The sequence below is a fragment of the Nicotiana tomentosiformis genome, chromosome 6, assembly GCF_000390325.3.
Source record: "Nicotiana tomentosiformis chromosome 6, ASM39032v3, whole genome shotgun sequence".
In the NCBI taxonomy this organism is placed as follows: domain Eukaryota; kingdom Viridiplantae; phylum Streptophyta; class Magnoliopsida; order Solanales; family Solanaceae; genus Nicotiana; species Nicotiana tomentosiformis.
In genome coordinates this window covers 90298199-90325199 of record NC_090817.1, presented here as the reverse complement: position 1 = coordinate 90325199, position 27001 = coordinate 90298199, and the positions used below count along the sequence as shown (strand labels likewise).

The 27001-nt window shown below is 37.7% G+C and overlaps 2 protein-coding genes and 1 long non-coding RNA gene across 6 annotated transcripts; 2 read left to right on the top strand and 1 right to left on the bottom strand.

The window, feature by feature from the left end:
* Positions 1-285: 285 nt before the first annotated feature.
* LOC138894389 (uncharacterized) lies at positions 286-1388 on the bottom strand. Its single transcript, XM_070179086.1, has 3 exons — positions 1188-1388; positions 904-1089; positions 286-690 (listed from the first exon to the last, which is right to left on the bottom strand). The coding sequence occupies exons 1-3, from the start codon at positions 1386-1388 to the stop codon at positions 286-288; spliced, it is 792 nt and encodes a 263-aa protein (XP_070035187.1).
* Positions 1389-3553: 2165 nt separating this feature from the next.
* LOC104089040 (uncharacterized) lies at positions 3554-8297 on the top strand. Of its 4 annotated transcripts, XM_018768429.3 has the most exons (4): positions 3554-3853; positions 6646-6708; positions 6932-7073; positions 7196-7557. In XM_018768429.3, the coding sequence occupies exons 1-4, from the start codon at positions 3819-3821 to the stop codon at positions 7310-7312; spliced, it is 357 nt and encodes a 118-aa protein (XP_018623945.1). In that variant the 5' UTR covers positions 3554-3818; the 3' UTR covers positions 7313-7557. The 4 variants fall into 4 exon arrangements, 1 of the variants encoding a protein (XP_018623945.1); XR_684681.3 differs by lacking the exons at positions 3554-3853; positions 6932-7073; positions 7196-7557 and adding exons at positions 6413-6554; positions 8029-8297; XR_684680.4 differs by lacking the exon at positions 3554-3853 and adding an exon at positions 6413-6554 and having other exon boundaries at positions 6932-7549.
* Positions 8298-21487: 13190 nt separating this feature from the next.
* Positions 21488-22938, top strand: LOC108944142 (uncharacterized). Its single transcript, XR_011408736.1, has 2 exons — positions 21488-22609; positions 22690-22938. It is a non-coding gene; the product is annotated as an uncharacterized lncRNA (long non-coding RNA).
* Positions 22939-27001: the final 4063 nt, after the last annotated feature.

The following is a 27001-nucleotide window of genomic DNA, read 5'->3' as shown; positions in this document are numbered from 1 at the left end:
TAAGCCTATGGGCTACCACATTATCTCGAGTTTGAAATAAACACTCAAACATTAAGCCTGCGGGCTACTCCTATATCAAGTTCGAAATACTCAGTCGACCGTCGAACCTACGGGCTGCCAAGTTCGAACAAGGACCCAATCGAATTTAAAACATTAAAAAAGCTACGTCTACTCAGAGTTTATGTTAACCACCGCATCATCATCGACTCAACAAGCAAAATCGACCTTGTTATATATATACAAAATTGCCTACGTAATTAATTTACAGGTAACGAGAACCGTACTCTAAGCTTCTGGGTCGGGGTCTTCCTCACCCTTGGACCCGCTTTTGCTACCATCATCGTCATCGTCATCATCATCAGAAGCCAAGGCTTCAGCTTCCGCTTCAAGCTCTTTTTCCTTTCTTGCCTCTTCGGTAAGATCGAAACCTCGAGCATGAATCTCCTCGAGGGTCTCCCTCCGAGATCTACACTTAACAATTTCGGCAACCCAATGAGCTCGAGCATCGGCAACCTTCGCCGCCTCCCGGGCCTCCACCTGAGCGGCGTCAGCATCAGCTCGATGTACAATAATAGACTTATCCGCCAAAACTTTCGACGACTCAACCTCTGCCTTAGCCTCAGCAAGTCGTATCTCAAGCTCATCGATTTTCTTAGTCTGAACCGACACCTTTTGCTTGATGTTTCGAAGCTGAACGTCGGCTGATAATAACTTTGTTAAGATGGTCTCTTTCTCCGCTGCCAGGCGGTCAATAGTCTCCTTCCACTGGTTGCATTCGGCCCGGATTTGATCGACCTCCTCTCGAAGTAGCCCGATCCTCTCGATCTTTTGCTGCAACTGAGACAACGGATGGTTAACTTCCACAGTCAAGTCGAATCCATACTTTAACAGAACAAGGCTCACCTGCTGATCGAGCTCGACCCTTTCTTCACGAACCTTAGCCAAATCCGCTTGAAGATCCTTTATAGCCTCCTCCGTTTTGCTACAAAGAAGCCGAAGGGCATCTCTTTCACCTAGGACCTTCCGGAGTTCGGCCTCACACTGGCTAAGATCAACTCGAAACCTACTGATGGCCTGCATAGTTAGAAACTGTCATCAACACCAATAAAGCAAAAAAAAGGATCACCAATATCGGAACCGCCAAGTATGAAAAATAACAAAGAAGCCAAGTACGGAAAAATCATTACCCAAGTAATAAAATGTTGAGCTTCCTCTAACAAAAGAGAAGCATCACCGATATCAGAACTATCATCAACACCGGTAAAACAATCCTTAAAAGGATCCGCTGCACCTGAGCCATAGCCAATATCGGGAGTCTTCAGCTCTCGAGCCTCTTTCAACGCCTCCTCATAAAAAGACGGAAGGGAAGGTAAATGACCCATTGCCATTTCCCAGAGCAAATCACTCGGACTACTCCGATCGAGACTGAGGACTTAGGAACCAACCCCGATGGGCACGGCCGCCATCGCCTCAGCAGCTCTAACAACCTTGACTGCCTCCGTAGGTCGGACTACCAAAGCCGAAGAGCTATCTTCTTCTTCTTCTTCCTCCCTCAGTCGATGGACCGAGTCGATCGAAAGGGCAATAATTTTTCTCCTCACCGTTCGAGTTTTGGGATTAGGGTCCTCCGGCCGAGAGGAAGCCCTTCGTTTCTTTTCTTTTCCCTGTTCCAGGACCGGGGGCTTATTGCCCTCATCACCGCTCAAAGGCTGCAGAACGGCATCCCTAGTTACACCTATATACAAGGGGAAAATCGATAACGAAATGAACGCAGAATATACCTCGAGGAAAACAGGACCAAACCTCACCATGATTCTTGGCCTCCCATCTACCCTTAGCCTAATCACGCCAAGCGCGCTCGGCATAGGATGAAGTCGAGGCTAACTTTCGAACCCAATCCTTGAGGTCAGGCACAACTTGTGGCATCAAAGGTGCAGCTGAACATCAGAAAATAATATTAGCAAACACGGGAAAAGACACGAAAAGCAAACACGGATCACTTACGGTCGAAGTTCCATTTTTCAGGAAACGACATCTTTTCCTCCGAGATAAGATCACGAGTCCTCACTTGAACATATCGACCCATCCAACCTCGATCCTTATCTTCATCGATGCTCGACATCAAGGCCTTCGATGCCCAACGATATAGCCTAATAAGTCCACGATAAATCTGATACGCCATAAGGAAGGATGAATTTGGCCGAGGGTGACCTGATATCTCCTGCAGAAATCAAAAATCACGGGATCGAGAGCTCCCAACGTAAAGGGATAGGTGTAAATACTTAGAAATCCCTCCACATAGGTAGTGACGCTCTCATCGGAGGAGGGGATTTGTAACACAACCTCAGAACCCCAGCCGCAGTATTTCCTGATGGCCTCGAGGTGAACCTCCGCTATAGAGCACATATACATCGATACGTGCTCACACCGACCCGAAACGGACGAAGGATTCTCCACCTTAAAATCAGCTTTTAAAATACACGGGCCGGGAATATAATCTTGAACAGACGGCTCGGTCGGCGCCTTATCGTCACACGGCCGTGAGGAAGAAGCTTTCTCTTTGAGAGGTACGATTTTTGAAGTTTTCGCCATTAATATGAGAAGAAAAAGTCACAAAGAAAGGTGAAAGAGGGGACAACACCGAAACTTTGGTATAAGCGGCACTAAAGCAACGAAATAAGAGAAACTAATCAAAGAGAATTTGGAAAAAGAGGAAGCACAAAAGTGGAAAACATTGTATGTGAAAACCATTTATAAGGCATGGCGATTCGTTTGTAGCGGTGGCCGACCACCGACTGACACGCATTAAATGCCTCAATAAAACCAAATCGATGGGACAGCTATCACGCACGTCATAGTCAAAGCCGATAGAAATATCATTATCAATTCGGTCGAACCTTAGAGAAATCACATCGTTTCTCGGCATCTCCTCTCCAAGAAACGAGGGGGCTATCTGTATACGGTTAAAACCGATCCTCAGTCATGAAGATCGATCGAGGATGGCATTTCAATAGAGGGATATCTTCATGGAGACCCCGAACGAATTCCGAGATGGGGGCGTCGAGCTCGGGCGTTCGTATCGATTGAGGTAACATCGACCGATACAGGTCCCGAACATCGATGCCAAAAGTGATCACCTAGCTCGAAACCAAGGCCGTGGTTCCGATCCGATACCGAGCTCGAGTCGGTATCGAGGTCACAGACAAAAAGCTATTACAACCGCACCAAAGGAGAGAATCTCTGCGGGAATTAAGGAGGAGACACACTATCATGGGTCCTCTACTAATAATATTTATTCCATCATGTTGCTATAGATAAAGGAGTTATTCTTGGCTATAAGAGGAAGGAGAGTTTGTAATAGAAGGGACCTCTTGGGCTATCATTAAGAATTCATTGTGTTTATCTTTCTAAAGCACACCAAATATCTTTGTTCATCATCTTCTATTTCTGCACCATAAATACGTATATTGTTATTTTCAGATCAAAGAAATCTACTTGCCCTTAGAAACATACATAAATTCAACGTTATCCGATTTTTCGGGTAAACACTTCAGTTTCCTCCAATTCAACAAAGAGAAAAAGAAGGAGCATGGATCTGGTAGAGAAGATCGGAACATGGAGAAAACGGAGGCTAGCATCATACAACCAACTAGTTACTTCACCTTACTTCACCCATTCAATGGAGGCAAGGCAAAGAATTATGTGGCGGAGAAATAGCGAATAACATCACCTATGTGGATCTTAAGAAGGTCGGTTTCGATGGCCTTTCTTTTCACGCTAAATTCCCCATCAGAAATCCTTACTCTGTTTATTCCATCATGGAGATCGATTACTCGCTCAAAAGTGCCTTAAGGTTAGTTCCACTTCCCCCTTCTCAATTCGTCCTTCCTATTAACTATTTTTGCATAGTCATGTATGCTCTGATTTTGTAGTGTCTGGATTAGATTTGTAGGAATTTATCTATTTTTTTGCATATTTATGTATGATTTTGGTTTGTGGTTTTGTATGGATTAAATTTCTAAGACAGTGACGGGTTTAGCAAGGATTCACAATTTTTACGTAACACAAAAAATAAGTAAGTATAATTAGGGTTAGATAGATGGGAGTGTTTGATGGGAAAGGAAAATATGTTTCACTAAAAATATTTTCCACAAAAAATATTTTTCTAGAAATGTTTTGTGGAAAATAAGTGATTTTCTTACTTATTTAGTTGGGGAAGGGGGCGGTGAGGCATAAGGATCAGGGGCCGGGGTTAGGATTCAGGAATCTAAGATTGTGATTCGTGTTAGGGGTTGGAGGTCGGATTTGAGTTCGGGGTCTAAGGGTCCAGGTTAGGTGTCCAGGGTCTAGGTCCGAGATCGAGGTTGATCGGGTTGGGCGGTAGCGGCCGGGCATAAGGATCAGGTGTCGGGGTTAGAATTCAGGGTTCTGAGATCGAAACTGGGATTCAGGTTCGTGGTCCAAAGGTCTGAGGTCGGGTCCAGGGTCAAGGTCCGTGATTGAAGTTCGCGGTTCGGGGGGTCCAGGGTTTGCTATTCGTGGGTTGAGGACTTGGGTTCGAATTCGCCGGTCCAAGGTGGGGGTCAGTGTTCAGGGGTTCGAGTTTATATCAGTAGTAGTAGAGGAATATGCTAATCTATAATAAACAATTTCACATAGGGAAAAGTGTCGAATATACTTAGTGGGCGTTTGGACATAAGAATTGTAAAATTCCGAAAAAAGTGAAAAAAAAAATTCAAGTGAAAATGATGTTTGAAAATTAGAGTTGTGTTTGGACATGAATATAATTTTGGGTTGTTTTTGAATTTTTGTGAGTGAAAGTTTTGAAAAACAACTTTTTGGAATTTTTTAAATTTTCGAAAAATTCCAAAATTCATCTTCAAGTGAAAATTGGAAATTTTATGGCCAAACACCGATTTCGAAAAAAAGTGAAAATTTTTCGAAAAAAAATGAATAAAATTTCATGGCCAAACCGGCTCTTAATACGTTCAAATATTGTCTACGTTTAACCTCCGTTATGCTATCGGGACATATATACACCCCTACCGTTAGCAAAGTATTCAAATCTACTCCTATTTTAAAAGCACTCCAATTTTACTCCCCTACTCCGTTTGGAATTTCATTACTATTTTGCCTTGTCCCTCCCCACCCCGCCCCATTTAAGTCCACGTTTGGTCATGCAAAATTTTTGCTCTTTTTTCAAAATGAATTTGAAAAACTTGTTTGGCCTTAAAATATTGTTAGTTTTTGAAGATTTTTTGAATTTTTGTTTTTTCAAAAGATAAATTTCTCCACTCACCAAACATCAACTTTTGTTTAAGTAAAGCAAATGCCCAAACACAACTTCAACTTTCAAATATAATTTTTAATTCAATTCCAAAAACTCCTTTTTCAATATTTTTTGAGTATCTATTGCCAAACTCCTACCGTCATTTTGATTTGTTCCCCTTTCTTTTTAGTGCTTTGTTATTCTTTCTAACAAAATACTACAATAGTTTATATTTTTAAAACATAAAGGATGAGTGTTATTTATTCTGAAGCATGTTAAATTTACCAACTTAGCAAATTGATTACTAACTTTATTTGAAAATGAAACTCCAACTTTTTTTTATCTTATCCTCATTTATACAATCATTTTGTAAAATAAACTGGCTAGAGATGTAAACGATTAAAAAAATTTGGCTAGAGAGGTAAAGCTTGATACTTGAAGATAATTAATGTATAGATAGACGATTGAGACAAAAAATGTTAAATCTTTGATCCTAACTCATGTAGTCATGTTATCAGTTGAAAAAATTTAAAATGCGGGATGAGAATGACTACGAAAGGAAGTAAAACTTAAATTTTTTCACAAAGAAAAGAAGCTAAGGCGTCGTTTGGTAGGGCAACAAGTTACCCAGAGATTATAATACGGGGATTAAATAATGACGGAAATATTTAGTAAATATATTTTTATTGGAAGATATTTGGCTCATTAGACTAAAAATGGGATATATATATATATAAACATGTGTTTGGTGTATACTAGATAAGTTGAAATCTAAGTTGCTCCGACGGCACCTGTGTCGACACGACACTAGTATGAGTGTGGGTATGGGATCCGTACCTGATCTGGTCAAGCACTTAGGTTGGAATGAATTTTATTTTTTATTTTAGCCGTAGATTATTTAAAAAAATTTGAGGGAAGAGCCTGTGAGAAGGACATTTTTGTCATTTTAGTGTTTATCACATGATTAATTAATCACGAATTTATTATCCTACCCTCAATATGAGATAGATTAATTAATCTCGAGATTGCTAATCTCGATTCATAAATTCAATCAAACGTGGGATAAAATAATCCCGCGACTAATCTCACGATTATTATCCATTATCCCACGTATCAAGAAACCCCTAAATCCAAATACACTAAAAGGCCCGTGACCCACTTTAAATTGTGTTGAACTTGAATTTAAATTGCTAACCCTAGGTCTTGTCACGTCAACAACAGTAGCCATGGGGTTGAGACCCTTGGGAAAGTTCTTGTGATGGGACGCAGAGCATTATTGTTAATGGTGCCTAATTATCTTCAATTTATGCCTTTTAAAATAATATTATGCTGAATTCCCCTTTATTCATACTATCTCTGTGTCTCTTTTCCTGCAGCGAGCTGCTTGCTCTTCTTCAGATGGAAGACAGCTTTTGGAATCATCTAAAACAGGGACTGAGGTAATTGATTTTTTGTTTAAAAAAAGTTGTGTATTACATTCTCCATTCTTCCTATTGAAACCTTCTACTGTAAAGAAACCAAGTTATTTTGGTTGCTTCACAACTCCATTGCTTAGATTTCTTCGTTCTGTTTGTCTTGGATATACCTAGAAAAGATTTGAATTAAAAGAAAAAAATAAGGGAAATCCTGGTGAGGAATCATATATATTTTTGTATACCTTAGGACTAATGCTGCAAATTTTTGTGGTGCAATCATGCTCTTCCCAAGCTGGTTGCAGTATATGGTCCGCATCATTCATCAACTGAAATCTGGAGCTTATAGAATTCTTGTTGTTGTTCTGTATCACATCGGTGATTTTAATCAGGTGTTCATTCTTTAGACACTCGTCATCATAGACCTCCTTAATCCTAAATTGTAACCTTTTATGTCTGCTTTATTACTGTGACCTCGATCTATATGTATTGATGTTGGTGGTATCCACAACAGGCTATACAAAGAGAGAGAAATCAGAGAGATTTAGATGGAACTAAGAAGAATTTTGTATACTTGAAGAATAGCCTCTCATCCCTTATTACCTCTTGGTGCACCCACAGGATTCTGTAGGTATAGAAGATAGGGTGTCGTTCGTAGAAAGTCATATCTTTTATACAAAAGTATAATTCTGTATACGGGTGTTTTGTGCCCATTGTTAATAAAATCTTATTATTGATCAAACAACAATTAGCTATAATAAGAGGAAAGAAAACTCAAAAGATATAGACCAAAAGCACTTCAATAGTTCATCTCTTTTCTGCTTCTGGGAATATTAATGATAGATAAAAATAGATCGATGTATAATCTTTGAATGAAATTTTTTAGAAAATAGTGGAATTTCCATATTAATCGAATATTTCTTCTTTTTAATATTTGGAAAATATTTTTTGGCAATTCGAATATTTTAATATTATTTGTTTTATTAGGACTAATGTCTATTTCTGATTTATTTGAACAATGATGATGATATGAGTTGAGGCATAGTTATTGTTGTTCGCTACAACTATTATATTCTCACTTGAGATTGATCGTTAGGTGTAAAAATGGTAAATATGAGAATAAGATGTAATTTCATCTATATAAAATATGAGAAAAGGGCCGAAAATAATAAATCATGGATCAAATAATTGTAGGCGCATGCGGCAAATTTTTTTCTTCGTTTTTTAGCTTTTTAAGTTTCCAATGATATAATTTGTTTTTTCAGCCAACTTTTTTTTTTTGTGTTTTTATAGAATTCTATGCCCCACTTATTGAAATAAATTGATTAATATGCTTTGTATGGGTAGTTTCAGGACATGAATTGATGGAATAGCTTAGAGGGAAGAAAAGAATAAAAAACATGTATGAGAATTACAAATTGAAGCGCAAAAGATTATGCAATGTAATCTTTCTTGCTTCTATTTCCTTCCGATTTACATATTGTTCATATTACCTTCCTATTGAAATTTGGTCTATAAATAATATTGATAATCCTGTAATAAGATTATGGAAATAAACACAACAGTAGTCGTTCTTTAGTTAATATATTTGGAATATAAAAAATTAATTATCAAAATTATTATCTGTAAGTTTTTGTAACGCATGATAGATAGTGAGCAGAATGTATAAACCTGCAGTTTTCATACTAAGCGTGTCTATTTATGCTCATATTGCTATTTTAGTTTAACCTTATAAAGTAAAAAAAAAAAACAAATATAAGGGGTAAAACACAATCGCACACTTGAACATAGTATAATCAAGTTTAAATTACATAAACACTTGAGAATATTATGAGTAAATGTGGGATCCCAATCACCATTGAAGTGTCCCCTAAATTAGTACTCTACAAGGGCTTTTTGAAAATTAATTATAGGGGTAATTAATCGAGCATTAGCATCAAAGAGTTGCATGTACAAGTGACAAAAAATCTCAGAAATACATTTCCTGAGTTGTAACTTGTACCCTTGATATTAGCTTGCTTTTGGCCTTCCTTTATCTTCCGTAGAGTAAGATGCTTATGTTGATTGAGCAAAATCAAAAAAAAAAATACAAAGTCAAAAAAAAAAAACAATTATAGGGGAATAAACAAGCTCAAGACCATAAAGAGCATATAGATGAGTTGTTAAAATGTCTAATATATACTCCGTTATAGGAAAGGGGAAAAGTAAGAGAAAAAATATAAACTGATTTCATGACCTAGGACCGTGTCACAATATTTACTATGACCAACCACATCAAGGATTGTTATGGAGTCAAAAAGATCTTCCACCTTTATTAAAGGTTTTGGAGTTCAAGGTCTAGAAATAGAAAAGATTATATTCCTTCCATTCACTTTTAGTTGCAAATATTCTAAAAATAAATTTTTATTTTTACTTGTCACTTTTTACATATTAAAAAAAGAATAATGTATTTTTCTTGTTTTGCTCTTAGCATTAATCTCATTCTTAATCATTTTTCAAATCTATTAAAATAACATACCAATTAATATGAGTATCATGATAAATTATACACTTTATTTATTATTTCTTAAGAGATGTGCAAAGTCAATAGTGTACAAGTAAAAGTGAACGGAGGAAGTAATAGAGAGCGCTTTCCCCATAGATATTAATATGCGAGCCGAATTCGAATTAGTCGGGCCCCTAAACAGAGAAGGGACACCAAATGAAAATAAAAAAAGAAATACTATGATAATAGTTTCTTTATATACACATTACACACAAGAAATCTATCATTTTTTCTTTCATTTGTCTAGTTGAATAAGTAAAACATAGCTATATTGTACAAGTGATTTGAATCCAATATGTAGCTCAACACATTTACAGAAAATCGTTGACGGTTGAGCTGCCATCCTCTTGCTCTTCTCCTGTCCGTCTTCAATGTACCTTCCTAGTCTATGTCATAGGTCATAACCTTGTTCTTGAAAATAAAAATCACACTTTCTTGTAAAAGCATTCAAGATCCAGTCCACTACAATCTAAGTTGATTTTAAAAAGAAAATCAATCATCGAAAGAACAATTTTTTGAATATCAGTGTTTGAAATATCTCATTTCAATATTCACCTATTCATCAATTCAAATTAAGTTGAGTTAGTTATCTATGAGACTAGGACCCTTTTGTATACATTCCGCTTTACTCAAGCCAATTCATTGTCATACCAAATAATTCATCATGAAATTTTCATCTTCGGGATCGTGATGACGCCTAACATTTCACTTGGTAGTCAAGCTAACGTTAGAATAATATTATCCATTTTAAAACAAATTTTAAATTTATTAATAACAAAGAATTAAATACGGAAGTAAAATCTGAAATGTAGTGAATAATCCATAAAATAACGGTGTCTAAATACCATCACAGAATTGGTGTCACAAGTGCACGAGCTTCTAGAATAATACAAATAAATGTCTGAATAAAATAAAGTTGTCTAGAAATAAATACACAACTAAAATAAAGTGGACGGAGACTTTAGAACTGCGAACGCCGTACAGTTATACCTCAAGTCTCCTCTGATAGCTGAAATCCGAACAAGTCTATGATACACCACTGGGACCAACTCCGAAATCTGCACAAGAAGTGCAGAGTGTAGTATCAGTATAACCGACCTCATGTACTGGTAAGTACCGAGCCTAACCTCGACGAAGTAGTGAAGAGGCTAAGACAAGTCACTTACATTAAATTGTACGCAATAATAGTAATAACCACAATAATAGAATTAAATCAGGTAACTCATTTTTAATAGTTGAAGCCAACTCAGCAGTCATAACCAAGTATTATTTCAATTAATTGTCGTTGCAGCGTGCAACCAGCTCACACAACATATTCATTTTCAATCCTCCCATTTATTTATTTTAATCAAGTATATGTAGACTTTTAAATAAGTCTATTGCGGTGTGCAATCCGATCCCCCAATATAGATTTTTAAATAAGTCTGTTGCGGCGTACAATCCGATCCTCCAATATAGACTTTTAAATAAGTCTATTGCGGCGTGCAATCCGATCCCCCAATATACACTTTTAAATAAGTCTGTTGAGGCGTGCAATCCGATCCCCCAGTATATATATATATATATATATATACTTTCATTTCCGTTGCGGCGTGCAACCCGTTCCCCCAATATAACTTTAAATAACTCATAAATATAATAAAAATTACTCCAATAAATACCACGTCCAATGAGAAACTATTAAGTATCAAGGCACACAATAATTATAATTTATTTATGAACAAACAATGGAAATTAATAATTAATTGTGAAAATCGTGGAGAAAATAGGTAGTTTAATATTTAGTATGCTAAATGTCAAATAACAATTAAGACACATAAATTAAATAGCATGTAACAATTATTGCAGGAATTCAAGAATTAATATTTGACAAAGAATAGGAGAGAAACAATTATTATAACAATTAATTCGTGTCTTAGACCAATTTAAGATTTTCAAATAATTAATCAAACAATTAATTTTGACGACGTATAGACACTCGTCACCTCGCCTATACGCCGTTCACATGCATTTCACATAACAATTAATTTAAGGGTTCTATTCCCTCAAATCAAGGTTAACCACGACACTTACCTCGCTTGCAAATTCCAATCAATTACTCGACCACAACTTTTCCTTTTAAATTTGTCTCCAAATGCTTCAAATCTATTCACAAATAATTCGATATACTCAATATGAATCATAGGAATTAATTCCATATGAATTTATTAATTTTTCGGATAAAAATCTGAAATTTACTTTAAAAATTGATTGTGGGGCCCACATCTCGAATCTTGGAAAAACTTACGAAATCCGAACACCCGTTCCGATACGAGTTCAACCATATAAAATTTATCCAATTTCGATGTTAAAATGGATCTTCAAATCTTAAATTTTTATTTTTGGAAGATTTTATAAAAATCTGATTTTTCTCCCAAAATTTAACGGATTCATGATATAAATGAGTATGGAATCGTGAAATATAACCAATATAGGATAATGAATACTTAAACCAATATTTTTCTGTGAAAATCGCCCAAGAATCGCCTTACCCCAGCTCAAAAATAGAAAATGGCTGAAAATGGGACGAATCCCATTTTCCAGAACTTAAGTTTTGTTTTTCGGATTTTTACCCTTCGCGAATGCAGTCAGTGCCTCGCGTTCGCGAAGCACATTTTTGTGCTGCCAAAACTTTTATCTACGTGAACGTGAAGGCAACCTCGCGAACGCGAAGCCTTGCCAAATTTGGCCTTCGCGAACGCGATACACCCTACGCGAACGCGAAGCTTTATCGCTTGGTGCCCGGCCAGGCCTCGCCTTCTATGCGAACGCGAACGCTTCCACGCGTTCGCGATGAACACTGCCCTCTACCCTTCACGAACGCGAAGAGTAAATTTCACTTACCTCAAGTTCCTCTTTGCGAACGCGATTCCTTTCTCGCGAACGCGAAGAAGGAAACCTAACAGTGCATCAGAAAATTTTCCAGCAGAGTTCCAAGTTCAAAATTCAATCCGTTAACCATTTGAAACTCACCCGAGCCCCCAAGGCTCCAAACCAAACATGCACACAAGTCTAAAAACCTCATACGAACTTGCTCGCGCGATGAAATCGCCAAAATACTACCTAGAACTACGAATCAGACACCAAATCAAAAGGAAATTTTCAAGAAAATTTTAAAATTTATATTTTTACAACCGGACGCCCGAATCACGCCAAATCAACTCCGTTTCTCGCCAAATTTGGCAGACAAGTTATAAATATTATAGTGGACCTATACCAGGATCCGAAACCAAAATACGGACCCGATGTCAATAAATCCAACATCAGTAAATTCTTAAAATTCATTAAGCTTTCAAACTTTTAATTTTTCATCAAAATTCCATATCTCGGGCTAGAGACCTCGGAATTCGCCTCTGAGCATACGTCCAAGTCCCAAATCATGTTACGGACCTACCGGAACTGTTAAAATACCGATTCGAGTCCGTTTACTCAAAATATTAACCAAAGTCAACTTAGTTGAGTTTTAAATCTCTATTTTACATTTTAAGCCATTTTTCACATAAAAATTTCCCGAAAAATTGTACGGAATGCGCACGTAAGTCGAAGAATAATAATTAGTGCTTTTCGAGGTCTTAGAACATAGAATTAATTATTAAATTTAAAGATAACATTTCGGGTCATCACATTCTCCACCTCTAAAACAAACGTTCGTCCTCGAACGAAGTTAGAAAAAGTACCTGAGCTGGTGAATAAGTGTGAATATTTACTCCGCATGTCCGACTCGGACTCCTATGTAGATGCCTCTATCGTCTGACCTCTCCAGTGCAGCCGAACTGAAAGATAACTCTTAGACCTCAACTGCTGGACCTGTCGGGCTAGAATAGCCACTGGCTCTTCCTCGTAAGTCAAATCTTTATCCAATTGGACTAAGCTGAAATCTAAAACATTAGACAGATCACCATGATATTTTCGGAGTATAGACACATGGAACACCGGATGAACCACTGATAAACTAGGTGGTAATGCAAGCCTGTAGGCTACTTCACCCACCCTTTCAAGAATTTCAAAGGGTCTAATATACCTAGGGCTCAACTTGCCCTTCTTTCCAAATCTCATTACACCTTTCATAGGTGAAACTCGGAGCAATATTCTTTCTCCAACCATGAATGCAATATCACGAACTTTACGGTCGGCATAACTCTTTTTCCTAGACTGGGCTGTGCGACGTCGATCCTGAATAATCTTGACCTTATCCAAGGTATCCTATACCAAATCGGTACCCAACAACCGAGCTTCTCCCGGTTCAAACCAGCCAACTGGCGAACGACATTTCCTTCCATATAATGCCTCATATGGATCCATCTGAATGCTCGACTGGTAGCTATTATTATAAGCAAACTCCGCAAGTGGCAAGAACTGATCCTAAGAACCTCCAAAGTCTATATCACAAGCGCGAAGCATATCTTCCAATATATGAATGGTGCGCTCTAACTGTACGTCTGTATGTGGATGAAATGTTATACTCAACTCAACCCGCGTGCCTAACTCACGCTGTACAGCCCTCCAGAAGTGTGAGGTAAACTGTGTACCTCGATCTAAAATAATAGACACGGGCACACCGTGAAGGCGGATAATCTCACGAATGTAAATTTCAGCTAACCTTTCTGAAGAATAGGCAACTGTCACTGGAATGAAATGTGCTGACTTGGTCAACCTGTCCACAATGACCCAAACTGCGTCAAATGTTTTCTGAGTCAGTGAGATTCTAACAACAAAATCCATAGTGATATGCTCCCATTTTCACTCAGGAATTTCTAACTTTTGAAGCAAACCACTAGGTCTCTGATGCTCGTACTTAACTTGCTGACAATTCAGACACCGAGCTACATATGCAACTATATCCTTTTTCATTCTCCTCCACCAATAATGTTGCCGCAAATCTTGATATATTTTGGCGGTACGTGGATGAATAGAATACCTGGAACTGTGTGCCTCTTCAAAAATTAATTCACGAAGCCCGTCAATATTAGGCACACAAATACGACCATGCATTTGTAGAACTCTGTCTTCCCCCACATCAACCTGTTTGGCATCACCGTGCCGCACCGTGTTCTTAAGGACAAGTAAATGAGGATCATCATACTGCCTCTCTCTGATACGCTCATATAAAGAACACCGAGCGATTGTGCAAGCTAGAACCCGACTGGGTTCTAAAACATCTAACCTCACGAACTGATTAGCCAAATTCTGAACATCTGCAGCTAATGGCCTCTCACCAACAGTAATATATGCAAGACTGCCCATACTCGCAGCCTTTCTACTCAAAGCATCGTCCACCACATTAGCCTTTCCGGGATGATACAAAAAGGTGATATCATAGTCTTTCAACAACTCCAATCATCTTCTCTATCTTAAATTAAGATCTTTTTGTTTGAACAGATACTGAAGGCTACGATAATCAGTAAATACCTCATATGAGACACCGTAGAGGTAATGCCTCCAAATCTTTAGCGCATGAATAATGGCCGCCAATTCTTAGTCATGAACAGGATAATTCTTCTCGTGAACTTTCAACTGCCCCGACGCATATGCAATCACCCTGCCATCTTGCATTAATACTTCACCAAGCCCAATGTGAGATGCGTCACAATACACCGTATACGATCCTGAACTTGTGCGTAATACCAACACTGGTGCCATAGTCAAAGCGGTCTTGAGCTTCTGAAAGCTCAACTCACACTCGTCTGACCATCTGAATGGGACACCTTTCTGGGTCAGTCTGGTCAATGGGCTTGCTATAGATGAAAATCCTTCCACGAACCGATGATAGTAACCTGCTAAACCCAAGAAACTCCGAATCTCTGTAACTAAGGTAGTTCTAGGCCAATTCTGAACAGCCTCTATCTTCTTAAGATCCACCTTTATGCCTTCTGTCGATACCACATGCCCCAAAAAGGCAAATGAGTCTAACCAAAACTCATATTTTGAAAATTTGGCATATAACTGATTATTCTTCAAAGTATGAAGCACACTTCGAAGATGTTGCTTATGCTCCTCTCGACTGCTGGAGTAAATCAAGATATCATCAATGAATACAACCATAAAAGAATACAAATAGGGCTTGAACACCCGATTCATCAAATCCATAAATGTTGTTGGGGCATTTGTCAACCCAAATGACATCACTAGGAATTTGTAAAGCCCATACCGAGTCCGAAAAGCTATTTTAGGGACATCAAATGCCCTAATCTTCAACTGATGGTAACCAGACCTCAAATCGATCTTCGAGAATATCTTGGCACCCTGAAACTGATCAAATAAGTCATCAATTCTTGGTAGCGGATATTTGTTTTTGATAGTGGCCTTATTCAACTGGCGATAATCTATACACATCCGCATAAAACCATCTTTCTTCTTGACAAATAATACTAGTGCATCCCATGGCGAGATACTGGGTCTAATGAATCCCTGATCAAGCAAGTCTTGTAACTGCTCCTTCAATTCTTTCAACTCCGGCGGGGCCATATGGTATGGTGAGATAGAAATGGGCTGAGCACCCGGAGCTAAATCAATACAGAAGTCAATATCTCTGTCGGGTTGCATCCCCACCAAATCTGTAGGAAATACTTTTGGAAATTCACGAACAACTGGTACTGAGTCTATAGAAGAACATCCGCACTGGGATCGTGAATATAAGCCAAATAGGCTAGACACCCTTTCTCGACCATACGCCGAGCTTTCATATAAGAAATAACTCTGCTGATAAGAATGACCAGGAGTTCCTTCCCTGCACGCAGAAGGGATCAATGGACGAATAATGCACTTAGTATGAGGAAAAAGAGTTGAGCAAGAGGAAATCTCAGGTGCACGGCCATAAGCGCGATCATACCTCTAGGTGCGCGGCCGCGCACGTCTGCCTTCGGGAATTTGACCCGGGCCTATTTTTGTAATTTTGGAGGCGGCCTTTTTGACCTATATGAAGCCTAGCTCGTCTCAAAACAAGGCATCTCGGATTTTGGAGCAATATTTGGAGAGAAGAAGGCAAGGAAACAACTGAAACTCTAAATACTTCATCCAATTCATTCAATACGGAAGTTTGTTTGATTTTGGGAATTGTAATATTTTCTTGTTATCCTAATACTCTTGTGATGAACAACTTCTCCACTATGGAGTAATATTTCTTAGGGTTATTGACAGATATTGCGATTTGACTATTGTTCTGGGTTTGCTTTGTGTTAATTGCTTGAATTTGTTGAATGAGTTATTAATTGAGTTGCAAGGCTAATTGTGATTTTACTTTAATCGAAAGAGAAGTGTTGCTGCAATTTACATTGTATTATCTTGTTTAGGTTGATTTCACGACTCTTATTGGTAATCGGAAGAGCTAACACAGTTATTAGTTGACCCAAGTTAGAAAATTAGTCGAGAGACGTACTTTATAAGATCATTCGTTCAACATATCATTGCATATTTTCTCAGCACATATCATTAGGTTAGTTTAGCGCACTCGAATTCATTCGGAAGAAGAACACTACTAGAAATTCGGCAAAACCCGATCAAGGTCGACCGACCAACTTTGGTCGGTCAAAAAATCGACCAAAGTTGGTCGGATTTTCGAAATATATATATATTTTTTTTTATGAAACCGACCAACTTTGGTCGGTTTTCTTTGGCGCAAAAATGCGGGAAACTATTTTTGAGTCTCGCGAAATTTATGTTTCAAGAAACCGACCAACTTGGTCGGTTTTTCAATTAAAATAAATAAAAATTAATATTTAAAAAACCGACCAAAATTGGTCGGTTAATTCGGCGGGTCATTTAAAAAAATCGACCAACTTTGGTCGGTAATTTTACTTTTTAATAAAATCGATCAACTTTGGTCGGTTATTTTCGTGCGAAAATACAATTAAAGAGTATAAATCAAATAAAAGACAGTCTTAAAACAAAATGTACCAATGGTCTAGTGGTAGAATAGTATCCTGCCACAGTATAGACCCCGGTTCGATTCCCAGATGGTGAATCTTTTTATTACATAATTAAAATACCGACCAACTTTGGTCGATTTTGTTTTGCAATATTTTTGACCGACCAAAGTTGGTCGGTAATTTCCGACCAACTTTGGTCGGTATTCCTTTCCGACCACAAAAATACCGTCCGCATGTAAATGGTCGAGTTTTGGTCAATTTTTGGCCATTACCGACCAACGTTTGTCGGTTTTTACCGAATTTCTAGTAGTGGAATTTGAATCCTCAAGATAGCCTAATCATCTATTAAATTCGAAAGAGTCAATAGAAGTTAAGAGTGAACATAACATAGAGTTGCCCACTGTAATAGTTGATCACTTATCTTGTTGATCACTTATCTTGTCAGAGCCCTTGTTTCTCACATTGACATTCAATCGTTACTAATTTCCCATTATTCATTCACAATTGAGAATGTTAGTTTTTATTCTTAATTAGTTAATAACCCAAATTCAAAGGTTAATAACCTATCCCTGTGGAGGCGATTAATACTATACTATATTTGACTAGCGAGCCTATGTTTTATACACCGGTTTTGCGCTCGTCACCAACATAATATTTGAGAAGTTTATATGCAAGAGCTCCATAATCCCGCATATTATGCTGGAACTTTTCGTGTGATGGATTTCCAACATAATATGATGGAAGTTTATTCATGGGAGCTCCATAATCCCGCATATTATGCTGGAAATTTTTGTGTTTCAACAAAACAATAACTATTTTTTAATGACTTTACAAACTCTTTTCGATTACCAGTATGAAAACTGGCTAGCCCGTGTTATTTTCACGCATAAGGAAAGTCTTTGGGCCCACAAGTCCAATTTAATTACCATTTCTTATTCATGCCTTACTCGTTGATTACATTATAATTATAATCTGTCACGCGAGAAGTTTAATAAGAAAAAGATGAACAGCTAAAATACAAAGGACAAGAAATAAACAGATATGTCAAAGAGTAAACTATGGAGATCACTATTAAACAAGCGAAAAGAGATCTGATGCTGACGAGGAATTGAAAATTCTTATATCATTAGAGACTCGAAATTAAAGTATCATATCACGATCATATTATGATCTCCCTCACACAATGAGCTGGTGAAAAAGACAAATATTTGGAATGGAATTATTAAGATAAGAATAGATAGAAATCTTGCCTACTCATTTCTAAATGGAGTAACCAAAATATTATTTATTTGGATTCAAAGCACAAAAATAGATGAAAAAATCAACTGATGACCAATTTATATATGACGCATGTGTTGAATGCACTATACCTTAATAACACGTTTGTCCGTTAAAGTATAGCACATGCAACACATGTGCTATATTTTAATTTTAAAATGGCGGTAAAAAATAATAATAATATATATATAGCGCATATATATGATGCGTTATACCAGAAGTTGAAAAGATAGGCAGACATAGCGCATCCTATATATGCGCTATACCTATATAAAATATCGGGTCAGTCTTCTTCCCCGACCAGACAGAAGCAAAATCTCCCCCCCCCCCCCCCCCCAATTTTAACAAAAATCTCCATTGGAGTCCACTAGTCCCCCCAAAAATCGTGTCCTCTCCGTATTTTAGCAAGCAAACACCGGATTCAAGGCATTGTCGTGTAGTTGATCTCGTCTATTGCTCGTTTCGGCTCCCAAATCATTAATTTTTCACAATTCAAAAAATTTTAAATCGAGGTATTCCAACTTACTTTTTGGTAAAACTCATGTATATAAAGTTCTTATTAGTTGTTTTTATAGTGTTGTATGTTTTTTGTGTTCATTTTATGATATAATTAATATTTTTGGTTTTTATCTGGATTAGTTTATTTATGTGCTAAAATATTATTAAAAATATATATTATTATTTTATTAAATAATTATTGTTATATGTGATTTTAGTGTTGTACGTATATTAATATGTGGCTTTATTATTTTTTAGTGCCCTTTAGTGTTATGTTGTGCCTTTAATTATTATGTAGTGCCCTTTAGCGTATTAAACTGATAATAAATTTTAGCTTATGGTAGTTGACTTTGTTTATGGCCATTTAGAGTGGTGTGACTTTAGTGTTCCTTAAGATTCTGTAGTCTGGAATAAAAACTACGTGCTCTCCTTAACAAACTCGGTTAGAGTACTCAATTATGAATTAAATGAGAGAAATTTGGAAAAAAATATGATAGTTAACAAACAAATCGTTACGAATGAAATAAATTCAATATTATTTAGTATTTTTATATGAATAATTATTGAATATATATTGATTACTTATGAAAATTTAATATTTAATTCTGTTATAACCTTAAAAAAAACTTAAAAAGATTATAGTTCAAACAAAACCCTATAGAATTTTAGTAAAGAAATGTAGGAAACTAACATATGAAATATTAATATAGAAACTTTATCAACCTAAGTATTTGTAATATGAATAATTACTAAAATATATTTTTATTTATTGAAATTAAATATTTATTTTCTCTGTTAGCCCCAAAAATATCTGGAAAACAAATGATAGTTCAAATAAAAACCCTCTCGAATTTTAGTTAAAAATGCAAGAAAATAACATATAAAACAACAATATAGAAAATTTGTCAACCTAAGTATTTTTATATGAATACTTATTAATTATATCATGTATAGTTATGAAAATTAATTATTTAATTCTATTATACTCAAAAATAGCTGAAAAGAATGATAGTTAAAACAAAACCCTGCCGAATTTTAGTAAAAAATGTAAGAAACTAACATAATTATAATAATATAGAAAATATATCAACCTTAGTAATAATATAAAAAATATTTCAATATATTTAAAGATGTTAAACGATTAAACAGAAAAATACTTTAATTAATATTGTTCAATTTACGGACATCGTCATGAAGCTTCCTCTTGTGCATCCTGGGCCTGCATCTCAAGAGTTATTGTTGCTCCAGGGCAACCATAGGTCTTCACACATCTCGGATGGGCATTGTTTGTCCCGGACCTTCCACCCCAAACGTATAGACGGTGTGTGGGTGTTTATTAGGGACCACCCACTGCATCCCCGTATAGTTAGATGCCTTCAGCGGACGGGTTTTTACAGGATCATAGAGATCGACCGGTCGCAATTTGACCGGGTGTTGATCACGACTATGATAGAGCGGTGGTGACCGGAGACGCACACATTTCATCTACTAATCGGTGAGGCTACCATCACGCTAGAGGACGTGGAGGTTCTTTTCGGGATGTCCGTTGATTGTATACGTGTAGCTTACCTGCATGCTCTTAGGGACTATATGGGAGAGGACAACCTTCATATGTTGCAGAGGTTGTCCAGTTTCCAGCTTGCAGAGCTGACTGCTTTGAGTGGGGCCAGTCGATTGCAGCTGACGCCCGTTAGACAGCATCTGGCGGCGATGCACGCGGAGATTACTAATGATTCATCGCTAGAGGATATCAGCAAGCAGACGAGGTTGTTGCTACTGATGATGTTTGGTTGTATACTATTCCCGAACACTTAGGGAAACCTAGTCAGCTTGCAATTTCTACATCATCTGGAGCGGCTAGATGATTTATCTGGTTACAGCTGGGGTACAACTAATCTAGCTTACCTGTATAGGCAGATGTGTCGAGCGTGCATGGTCACCCAGAGAGACGTTGCCGGTTTTATACCACTGTTGCACGTGAAAACATAGTCAATTCTTTTCATCATTATAACATACAAAGTAAAACAAATGCCTTAAATTTTACGTCCATAATCTATATTAGGTTTGGGCATGGGAAGCGTTCCTGCAGTTTAATCCACCTTTGCCACTGATAGCTCCGGATGCTCCACCTCCACCATTTCTCCCACTAGCTAGTAGTGGGTTGATAGGCGAGGCCACGCCCGCGAGGTCGAGGTTCGACATCATCTCCCTTATTACAGGGATTTGTTAGATTTACTTGAAGGTGCTCAAGTACACATATACTTAAGTTTACTTGGCCTGGATTGATATATATTTCATTTACTCACGATTCTTATGTTTAATAAATAGTTCGTATTAGGCCATACAGTGACGCGCTCATTGATGGATTGCCAGATTATTGCTCCCGTGGTCGACCGATGTGGAGATTTTTTGTCCCACTGATATGTCTCGATATAATCGAGCATCATGCCACCGAGCGAGTTCTTTGCTAGTTTGGTCGACCCCAGATTGTACCTATTCCAACCACTTGGCATTCTACACATTACCAATGGGATGGTCGCTGCAAGGTCGACCAGACATACTTGGCCTGGCTAGAGGCCCATATAGAGGATTAGGACCAGAAGTATAGCCTGATTCTGCCACACCCTCCACCAGACTATTTGGACGGCGAGCATGAGTACATGGGTTGGTATCGCAGAGTTACCCGAATTCTCGCCGGTAATCCTGTTCATCGCATTGGTGGTCGGTACATCCCATACACCGGGAAGCAGAGGCACTGGTATATTATTTGTTATACTTACTTATAATGTTACATTATCCTTCTATAATTAATATTTTATATGTTATTCAGGCTATTGGCTTACACCAGTTCTACCAGTTGGGACTAGATATGCTACAACATACAAGCGAAGGAGCGGTAGTTGTGCACGGGTTTGGCCGTCGGGTTACTGATCTTGGTGCTGACACACCGAGACGTGCCCGAGAGGATGGGCCCTTAGGATACGAGGATGCTTATGTGCCACCCGAGGAGTACCATCATGGGCCATAAGTAGACCCTGAACGCGGTAGACGTGGAAGGAGTGGCCAGAGAGGAAGGGGTGGCCTACGTGGTCGTAGTGGTCGGCGAAGATGGGGTCCCCAACAAGGGGGCGTTGAGGCACCCGTGGAGGATATTATAGCTGATCAGTCGGGTGACTACCCTATGCCACACGATGCTTCTTATGATATGCCGCCATTCATCCTTCAACTATCACCAAGGACTTCGTAGACCCTATCATCTCCAGTGTTGATGACGGGCACGACCATTACGCAGTAAAAGTGGGATAAGCATTTTCCTGATCGTCCAGAACCATCGACAGTTGTTGTTGATCATCTGGTATGAGATATTCATAGTGGGAGACGTCTGAGTTATGGCTCATCACCGAAGGCTACTGAGTATCTTTCAGGCATAGATAGGTATACATCACATCGGGGCGAGACGCCATAGCCTTCATCTACTCTAGTGCACCTCGATGTTCCGATAGAGCATTGTGTCGCTACTCATGCACAGGTTTGTTTATATTACTATTATTTCAATTTGTTTTTATCTTAGAGATTGGTCGGTAATATCTGAAGTGTTTATATTTTTTTTAAGATTTCATCATCGCCTATTACGGAGGCCACATTGTGCGATACTAACTTGCCATATACGAATGATCTTATTCAGGAGCACGCTGAGACCATGGTATGACCATTAAATATTTTTGCTAACACGTACGTTAGTATTCTATATTTAAGATACTAAAATATCTGATTATTCTGTAGGTTACTAATGGCCCAACGACCGCTTCTACCGAGCCTGCCAGCCTTATTGACGATCATGATGCAACGCATCCTCCGATAAAGAGGCAGCGTGATAAGGATGATCCTGATAGCGTAGCCGGGCCGGATAGGATGCGCCTCAGGTCAGCCATTACTTTAAAGAATACATACTGTGGGACTCTTTGATGTGTATTCTGAGTTGTATATATGACATTAAATATATAATAGCAAAATTATTGATGTTTTACATAATTTGCGCACGTGTTTTTATTTTTTGGGTTATTTATTAGTTTAAGACTAGAACACAAAAAAATAAGACAACTTAACATAAATTTAAATTCGTTAACAATTAAAGATAATACATGACACGTACAACATAAAAATAAAAAACTATACTTAACGCACCCATGTGTTTGTTTAGTCACGATCGCATATTATTTTATGCTTCAACCACTTAAAATTTTCTTCCAACTGATTATTTTCTTCTTCTGCCTCTTTTAGTTTCTCCTTCACTGCTACAAGTTGTTCTTGCAGTTTCAAGATCTGGAGTTCGTACTCACCGGTCATGTTCCAAATGTTTAGCACACATGATTTCTAATATCCTACTTAATGGGTTCATCATACCATTCTTCAAAACCATATTGATTTTCGTCCTACCAATGGGGATGATAACAAAAGATAATTAATTAACATGTTATATAAAAACTATTAACAAACATAACTTTCAATAATAATAACTTACAACCTATTTGCATATCCAACGTATGTGCCCTAGATTGCAATTTGACTAACATGGCTTCAAAATCGCACGTTTGCCACAGTAACACCTTGGTATGTCGTCCAGACATGTCGTAATGCTTGAAAATAAAACATTAATGGAAAGTTATTTTCTTCGTTTGGTTACAACACAAATAATAACTAAAATGCACGGGGTTTTAGTAGGCAACTAAGAGTGATTTTAGGTTACACAACACATATTGATGATGCACTATGTATCGTGTGCTAATGATTCTTTCACATGCTAATGATTCTTTAGGGTGTAAATGGGTGTAGTTTTTCCGGTCGACAGCTTTTTCAGGTTGACATGACAATACACATAACGCATATTGGTTATGCGCTACGTTTCACGTGCTAATAATTCTTTAGGGTACAAGTGGGTGCAACTTTTCAGGTCGACAACTTTTTCAGGTCGACATGACAATACACATAACGCACATTGGTGATGCGCTATGTTTTGCATGCTAATGAGTTTTTAGGGTACAAGTGGGTGTAGCTTTTCAGGTCGACATGACAATACACATAACCATATTGGTGATGCGCTACTTTTAACAAACAAATTCGTGCAGTTTAGTTCTTCTTAAGTTAAACCAACATTCCAGTATTCAAAAACCATTTCAAGAACCATTACAACATCTATTTCAGAAATGCCACTAACATTTACTAAGTGGCTTAATAACAGGCAAAAAGATTAAGGTAGTTCAATAGATTCACATAGAACACGTTATAACACAATCGACCCCTACCTTAAAAATAATATACTAGGTTGCTATACTGATTTGGTTGATGACAAGGGGTATGGTGTTCTACGTCCCTTGGAAAATAATCCTATCAATATACACATTGATCTTAAAGTTGCAAGGCACATTATTGAGGGCGAAGCGCATTTTACAAAGCTTGAAGGCATGCGAATTTGGGGCGCAAAACTACAATAGGTTCCCATTTACTCAAAAAGGTGTGATTATGAAGTACTATGCCACTAGCATGGGCTGTTGTACCACAAGCATTGTTTGTAACCTTCCAAACAAACACACACAACGATGAACCAGAAGTGATTTGGCATTTGATGAAGGAGATTTTAGAGATGGAAAAGGCACTAGCCGTTCATCATGCACTTGAAGATCTTAACTACCTGCAAGGAATGAAGGATCAGTATTGAGATTTATTAAAAAATGACAAATTGCATAGAGACATTGATTATCCTATTTTTCCAACAGTTGTCGAGTAAGAATGACTACCTAAGTTTCTACCGCAGACGTTGGACGTAGGATTCCCAAACAGTGACGATAATGGCGAATAAAAATTATTATTTATATCTTGGGGAATATTTAAATTGTTGTAGTGAATCTTCAATGCTAAATGTCAATTAGATTTAACCCTATTGGAAACATAATTTTATTTCACAAATATTATAAATTGAACATTTACATATATTTAGTGCAACAAAACACTAAGTTTATCCTTGATAATTGGGCTCATGGATGAACTGCCAACTGGAGCTGAATTACTACTGCTTCCCAAACCAGCTGAAGGACATTTACGACTGTTGTGTCCTGTTTGGGAACATATGCCACATTTATGTACATAAACTATATCACCAACATCCATTTGGTTCCGTCTCCGCATTATTATTTTCACATGTCGTTGACGCATATAATCCTTATTACACATCATTTTAAATGGTTCCAGCGGCCAATAATGCTCAACACCCACTGGTTTAAGGTGGCCACTATAGGTGTTTACGTATGCAGCAACACTATATTCTTTATCAACGTACCTCGTCATCGCAAAACTGGTATGTCGAAAGCACTTCATGGCATGCGAGCATGGCAAGTAATAGATCGATCATTTCCAACACAAATATTGTAATGATCCGACCAGTCATTTTGAGGATTAGTATCCCATTTAGTGGCTTTAGGTCTCGAGAAGCTTTGTATTATATGTTATGACATGCGTGCATGACCGAGTTCAGATTTCGGATGATTCGAGATTGATTTGGAAGGGGGATTCTTATTTTTTGATGCTTAAGCGGCAAGAGTTGACCAAAATTTGACTTTTATATAGACAACTTCGAAATGGAATTTTGATGATTTCCATAGCTTCATATGGTAATTTTGGACTTAGGCGTGCGTCCCGATTTGGATTTGGAGGTCCGTAGGGTAATTTGAAGAATTTCGGCAAAAAATTAGAAAATTGAAGTTTTGGAAGATTGAGAGGTTTGACCGTGAGTTGACTTTGGTGATATCGGAGTTGGATTTTGATTCCAATAGTTGTATTAGCTCTGTTATGTCATTTGGGACTTGCATGCAAAAGTTGACATCATTCCGGGTTGATTTGATATGTTTCGGCGCGAATTTTAGAAGTTTGAAGATTTGAAAGTTCATAAGTTTGATTCGGGGTGCGATTCGTAGTTTCGACATTGTTTGATGTGATTTGAGACCTCGATAGGGTCCGTGGTATGTTACATAACATGTTGGTATGTTTTGACGGGGTCCCGATGGACTCAAGCATGTTTCGGATGGGCTACGGTCATTTTCTTATATTTTGGATGAATGTTATGATATCTGATGTCCCCTTATACGCGATCGCGAAGTCCATTCCGCGTTCGCGTAGGCCATTTTGGTGTCTGGATCTTTTCTTCTTCGCGTTTGCATAATTTTGCCAGCTAAAGCGTACATGTGTATCCTCATTCACCGCGTTCGCGTTCATAGTTCCACGTTCGCGTAGCACAGCTCAGCAGCTGGTATATTTTTCTCTTTCGCGATCACACTTTCTGGTTCACGATTACGTAGTACCTTTTCATGGGGTAGTGTTCTTTTCTTATTCACGATAGCATGGAGCCATTCTTGATCGTGTAGTGCAATTTTGGGGCAGTCATTGCTTCTTTTTCGTGGTCGCATGTAAATTTCCGCGATCGCGATGTGCAAATACCTTGACAGCAGAATATATTTTTCAAATTGAGGGTTTTGGCTAATTTTATCATATCTTGAGTTGTAGACCTCGGTTTTGAGCGATTTTTCGTGAGTTTTTCAAGCAAATCGTTGAGGTAAGTGTTCTTCACCAGGAATTTATTATATCTGTGATTCTATCTTTATTTTTATCTTATAATTAGTGTTTTGAGTTGAGAAAAAATAGAATTTTTTAAAGAAATCTTTCAAAATATAAAATGATGATTTGAAGGACGAATTGATATCGGAATTTGGTAATTCTTATATGGTTGGACTCGTTATCGAATGGTTGTTCGAATTTTATATTTTTGGTCGGGTTCCGAGACGCGGGCCCGGGTGTCGACTTTTGGATTAACTTTTAGTTTTTATTAAAGATTGAAGCTTTATTATCCGGAATTATTTCCTATGAGTTTTATTTAGGATTTGAAGTTATTTTGTCTAGATTTGAGCCGTCCGAAGTTTTTTTTACTTGAGAAGGTCATTTTAGAGTAATTATCTAGATTCCTTGAGGTAAGTATCTTGCCTAACTTTGTTGGGGGAGGGGGGGAACTACCCCTTAGAATTTGAGTCATTTGTGTTAATTGTGTCAT